Source organism: Volvox carteri, assembly GCF_000143455.1.
Source record: "Volvox carteri f. nagariensis unplaced genomic scaffold VOLCAscaffold_128, whole genome shotgun sequence".
In the NCBI taxonomy this organism is placed as follows: domain Eukaryota; kingdom Viridiplantae; phylum Chlorophyta; class Chlorophyceae; order Chlamydomonadales; family Volvocaceae; genus Volvox; species Volvox carteri.
The window spans coordinates 61482-67783 of record NW_003307671.1 but is presented as its reverse complement, the minus strand read 5'-3'; the positions used below and the strand labels follow the sequence as shown (position 1 = coordinate 67783).

At 57.5% G+C, this 6302-nt stretch overlaps 1 protein-coding gene across 1 annotated transcript; it reads right to left on the bottom strand.

The window, feature by feature from the left end:
* Nucleotides 1-1041: 1041 nt before the first annotated feature.
* VOLCADRAFT_100587 (uncharacterized protein) lies at nucleotides 1042-5128 on the bottom strand (the record flags this gene model as incomplete). The annotated part of the gene is made up of 8 exons (XM_002959136.1): nucleotides 1042-1112; nucleotides 1562-1769; nucleotides 2106-2218; nucleotides 2409-2727; nucleotides 3146-3258; nucleotides 3696-3738; nucleotides 4266-4537; nucleotides 4957-5128. The coding sequence occupies 8 exons, from the start codon at nucleotides 5126-5128 to the stop codon at nucleotides 1042-1044; spliced, it is 1311 nt and encodes a 436-aa protein (XP_002959182.1).
* Between the last annotated feature and the right edge of the window lie 1174 nt (nucleotides 5129-6302).

The window sequence follows — 6302 nt, the reverse complement described above, 5'->3', positions numbered from 1 at the left end:
TTTGATTAGGATGGTGAAGTTCGTGTGTGTGGGGGAAGGGTTGTAGTGGCACGCGGTACAACGCTAATGGGGGGAAAGGGCCGAAAACGGAGGAGGGCGGATTCATCCAGGAGCCTGCCGGGGAGGGGAGCGAGTGACGCCGTAGGACAGTAGCAACAAGATGGGCGCTTGGGGAGTCCCAATGGGGACGGCCGGCCCGCAATATTTTCAGGATTTCTCAGCGCCCAGGTTTTTGAACTGGCGGCCAGATACGTACCTCAGTACGGCGATATCCAGGATCTCATCCTTGCGGTAGTGGTGGTGGCGAGGCCAGCTCGCGCGGTCCGTTAAAGGCATGATGGAGCCGGAGGTGAGGCCGGAGATATTTTAAGCCTTGTGGTTGGCTTTGGAAGTGTGCGCAGCGTCAATGGTGTCATGTACTGTCATCGTACTGTACGTCGTACACGTACGAAACACCTTAGTTGGGCGGCAACACTTCCGCAATGCATGGAAGGAGATACCACGCGCCGGACGACAGCATTGTTACGAGCGCAACGTTGCGTTGCTTGTTTCTCAAATTGCAATAATCTCTTCTCTTTTTTCACCGCTGGCACCGGCATCGGCTGAGTACCGCCCAGCTGAGCGCTATTCGTTTTTATGCTACACAACCAGTTTCTCGAATGAACAGAAAAGGTTAAAACAGGTACAAGCTGTCAATTACTGCTAAGGAAAACTGCCACACGTAGGCGTCACACCAATACTTCAGACAACACCGTGCCGTAGAGGGCTTTCGCGCGCCGATAGATGTCCTCGTCTGTGAGTAGCGGGCGACACACTGCAAACCGCATAACAACACATCACAAACTCCCCCCCGGCGAGGCTGCACGCCGCGGACGGGCTCCCGCGACCTTGGAGAACTGCACACTCCTCCCACTCTGCATGCCCTGCCCTGCCTTTCCTTTCCTTTCCATTATTATTAAAATTAAATTCATGGTTGCAAAGGACGAACGCATGGATTGAATTACCGAATGGGAACGTGGGGACAACCGATATCCGATTATGTCAATGATACAGCAGCTGCAGGTTATAAGTATGCAATGCCCAGAAGCCATCCATCCGGGGGCTAGTTTGTCCTCGAGGGCAAGAGGGCAAAATCAGGAAAGCAGTCAGGAATACAGTGTCTAAAAACGTGTCGTAATTGCCGTGAGGGATGCGGAGTGGAGCGAGGAGCATTTGGACGATGCAGATATGTAGGTATATGATTGTGCTTTTCCGTACCGTAAATTCCGGCATCAGACGCCGCCATCAACCTTGCAAGTACAAGCTTGCAGCCGTAGTTCCCACTTCCCCCCTCCCCCACCCGACACCCTCGCACATCTCCCAGGCCCCCATTCACCTTCTGAGACCATCCCACCCGCATGCCATCATCCAGCCACCGCCCTCCCCCGCCGAGACAGCTCGTCCGCCAATCGCCCCGCCGCCACCTCCACCGCCCGCTGAAGTCCTTCCACCTGCTCGCGTAGCGGGTGCGGCACCTCCTGCTGCTGCTGCTGCTGTTGGTGGTGTTGGTGGTGTAGCCCACCCGCCCCCGGCCCCCGGGACGCCTCCTGCCCCCCTTCCTCCTCCTCCTGCCCCCCTTCCTCCTCCTCCTCCTCCTCCCCTTCCTCCTCCTCCTCCTCCCCTTCCTCCTCCTCCCCTCCGCCGAAATACTGGGAAGGCAGCTCCCCCAGCATGAGCTCCAACGTGTTGGACACGGCCTCCGACTCTCCACGCAGCTCCTCCAGGTCGTCCTGCAGGTGCCGTACACATCGTACATATCCGTACGAGGTCAACAATCATGCATTTACAGCAGGGCAGGAGGGGGCTGACGGGTCCCTGGTCGCGCCCCGCGGTGTGATTTCCCCCACGGGAGGTGGGTGGGGTGTGTATGGACCACCCGCACCTACCTCTCCCCCCTTTTTGTAGCCCCAATTCAGTCATCGTCAGCGCCTCGCAGCCGCCCGGGCGCGACCGCGGCTGGTCCAACCCAATCTGTAACCCGGATGCAGATCACGAGCCCCGCTTTCTCCTCCATTTGCCTTCCCTTCGCTCCCCACCCCCCTCTTTCCCCCCGGGAAAGCACCCACATGCGGCGGGTACAGACAAGCCACGAGGGCCTCGCAAGAGGATCTCAACTTGGCCGCGTGCCAGATCAGGCTCTCCCACTGCTCCAGGGGGGAGCCGGAAGAAAGTGGGGGACCTGGGGAAAGGCGGGGGGGAAGGGGAAGGGGATTGACACACAAGGGTCTAAACACACATACATGGGGGGCCAGGGACCGGGGTCTGGGATAAGGACCCAGATCAGACTACCGATCCCCTTCAAGCCATTGATTGCAGTTCCTAAAACACACTTACTCCCACCCTTCTCCCCGGGTCGTCGTCCTCCTCACCTTCCAGAAGGGGCCTGCTAATGAGCCGCACCACCCCCCCAGCTGCATGTAGCAGCCCCGCAGCAGCCTCCGCAGTTGATAACTCCGAGGCGCTCAGAGTGCCCATATCGCGGAAGTCATCGGAGTCCTCCTCCTCATCATCATCATCGTCATGTCTGACATCGCCGTTGTCTTCCTCCCCTTCCTCTTCCTCTTCCCCCTCCTCCCCCTTCTTTGTTACACCGCCGCTACCGTTGCAGCTACGGCAGTTGTCGTTGGAATCGCCAACTGCTCCGGAGCCTTCGAGCTCCTGGCGGGAGGCCTCGCACAGCTCGTCCAACTGTACGGAGCGACAGGAGCACGCTCACGTGATCAGGCTCGTGTTGCAAAGAAAAGCACACTCAGGTTCTGACGTCGCGTGATGTGACGCGAGTGTTACACCTTCTTGAGTTGCGTCACCCTCTTCCCTCCCCCTTCCTTCCCTCCCTTCCCCCCAAAGGAAAACTAGCTATTATCCTATCACTTGAAAAATATGCCGAACCATCCGAGCTATTACCGGGCCATAGCACTGCGTCTACATGCTACATAAGACCCAGACCTTATCAGGTCTTTAGCACACACTTTAGCGGTAAAGCTTGCGGTGTATAGGTCAACGCACGGAATAAGTAAAACCCCAAACCCGTCGACCCCCTCTCCCCCCCCCAAAGCACACATACCCACATCAACCTCCCCCCATCCCCCTCCTTCCCCCCTCGCACCTCTTTGGCGGCTCCCTTGACCCCCTGCATTACATCCGCGAGTTGCCTAAACAGGCAGCTCTTGTTGTCCAGGGGAGCCCGGGTCAACTCGTCGCAGGCGCCCCACACCAAACCTAAACAGCAATGGAGCACAATGGACCACACAAGCACCACCACCAGTAACACCACCGCCACCATCATCACCAAAACAGGAGCACCACACGATTCCTCGAGAGCACGGTAGCAGGTGTTGGTGGCAACTTTATAAAACGGATGGAGATGTCCTTACTGGCATTATCACTAATACTACTATCATTCACATTATCATTAGGGATATGGGATATGGGAAGTAGAGAAGCCTTTATGCAGCAACAGCATCACCAGGCAGCAGCTGCGGCGGCGGCAGCAGCGGCGGCAGGGTTAGATAGGAACCCCAGAGCCCAGGCGCCAGGAAGCCGCCACACGGGCAGACAGCCGCGGTGTGCCGCAACCGCCGTTCAGGTTGATCGTACTAGCAGACATGAGGTCGCCGTACACGTACCGCAGTTCCCTCAAACAAACAAAGACTCACCGAAGATTCTTTTTAGGCCATCCGCATCTCCATCGCCGCCCGCCTGCATGGGCGGCGTGTATGTGTGTATGTATGTATGATGTGTGGGACAGGGGGGCCATTTCTTCACCCTGCGGCCGCTACCCGGCAGACCCTGCCTTCCCCGGTATTTCGGGGCACCCTCATCAAGTCACCCTAGCCAACTTCTCAGTGGATCGCTCAGGTTCCGCACCCACCACTGGCATCCAACGGAATCTGCCGGATCGTCGGCGGCTCAACTCCATTCCTGGTCGGCTCGCAGGTTAACTTTATGCCGGGTCACCACCGTCCATGAACTAGGGGCGCAATACCTTCCACCATCGGAAGGATTTTCGACCCTGACAGGTCTCGATCCCGGAATCCCCCGGGGGCATTGCTGCGTGCTCTACCAGTAGTGCCTGAAGTATGTATGTATGTATGTATGCTAAAAATGAGATGGAAAAGCTGAGGATGGTACGAGAGTGACGTTACCGAGTGTGCTTGTGAACCCCCAAAACACCCGAAGTCCCCCCCACGATCCCTCACCCACTACACCACTCCCCCCCCGCCTACCAGCTTCTCCACCAGCTCCCGGGTAGGTCCCACCACCCCCTCGCACAGCTGCCTGAGGGAGCGCTTCAGAGAGGGACCCGACCCCGCAGTGAAGCCGTGGCAGTAGCTGATCAGGGCTGTGGCGGTTTGCTCCAGGGAGGAGGTCACTCCTTGTAGCTCAGCGGGGGTTGTACTGGGGGGTGGGGGTGAGGTGGTGGAGGCCGGCGGCTGGCTGGTGGCGGGGGCCCCGGCAGCGGTGGTGGATGCTGGGGCGCTTGACACGAGCATGACCGCTGCGTGAGGGGGTTGGGTGGGGAGGAGCGGGAAGGGGAAGGGGGGAGGACAGAAAGGGGGCGAGGCGGCGGCGAGGGAGTGTGAAATGAGAGAGACGGGTGGGGAGAAGGGTCCGCATTTTAATGGGCCCTTGTGAATGCGAGGGAGTGGGCTGGAAAGATGGGAAGGGTTGATTTGTGTCGAAGTGTTAAGAGAAGAGATGAATCGCTGCAGCCGGCGGGTCGTGAAATGACGAGGAGGGAGATTTTGAACATAGAGCACTTTGGAGCCGACGCCAACTACGAGGTGCTCTTTGCAGGGTGTAGATAGGTCAGCGCTATGGGGAGGTTCGTTTCATGGTGAAAGGGGCTGCGGTATGGAAGGGAGCGAGGGGAGTACCGGAAAAGTGGCGCCGAAACACCGTCGTGACGGCGCGCACCTTTGGCCGCCGCCTGCTTGTGCTTCTCAGCAAGGTCTCGCAGTTGCTGACGACCTCCTATTGGAATTGCAGTGCTGTCAGGTCCTTTAAAAACATCTAGGGCAGCTTCCAGACTGTCGTGTCGGGCATCGACTGTCCTTGATGGCGCTGGAGGTTGCATGATGTTAACCATTGCGTTTAGGAAGTCGCATTAGGGTTTTAGGGTGCGAGCGTGTAACAACCTTGTAAACCCTGTGAGGAGTTCATCGAAACGGAAGCAATAGAAAATGCCGTACAGGCAGACGTTGTGAAAGCTGAAATGCAATGCCGTCCTCGTGACTGTATCTTATACTTAAAACAGGCTGCTTGAAAAAGATAGCATACCTCCATGTATCTGCTTCTCTTGCCGAGGACTACCAAGCACTCTCCGTGAACGCACTCTTCGGACGTGACATAAAACAAGTACGCTGCTCCTATTTATTTGTCTGATACCACATGGTAGTTGTACTTGTGCCAGCGGGGCTGTCCCCGCTGGGCGGTGTAAGCAAAGGTCTTGGCGCCCTCTCTGGCGTGTGCGGGTTGCCGGCCATCGCACCTCCAGCGCCTTGCTCTTCTGAGACAAGTATTACTCAGGCTCGAGAGTCGATGCAGCAAAGGGCTGGGCGTGGACCTCTCGTCATAGAAGCCCGCGGTGCTACCAAGGCTCCTCCAAGGACGGGAACGCGTGCTTCTGCATCTCGTTTCTTGGAATTTGTGGCCAGCAAGCCTAAGCTCAGGAAGCGGAGGCGGGGCAAGGGTGACGACGGCAGTGGAAGTGACAGTGGTGGCGATGATGGCTTTGGGGGTTCCGGTGGAGGCTGGAGGGGTGGCTCTTTCAACGGGGGCTTTGGTGATCACGGTGGCTATAGTGGAGGCGAGTACTTTTCGAACTGGCTTATGTACGAGGGCGCGTGGGTATGGCCGGCCATCGTTGCGGCATCCGTGCTGCACTCTCTGGGATATTGCGTTCTGGCAACGGATGATGCACGAAGATCCCACTTGCGCTCACGTACGGTTAGCAGCGTCGCATAGCGTTCTTAAGGGTACCCGGCGAGTAGGGTTTAGCTTTGATCAACTTGCGACTGCTGGATGGCGTCAGCCCATGGCTTGCTTCGCTGTGGAGAACGTTTGAAACTTGGTATAATAAACAGGACCATGCGGCAAGCGGGGCGTGTGTAGCTACATGGAATTTAGGGCGACACATCTCTCGCTGCATGTGTCGTCAAGCTCACGGAGAGACGTCGGTTTGCACCCATGGGAACATCTCTCGGCGTCTTCAGGGCTGAGGTATACTTTTTGCAGCTTTGGGGATTCTATTCGTGAGGAAC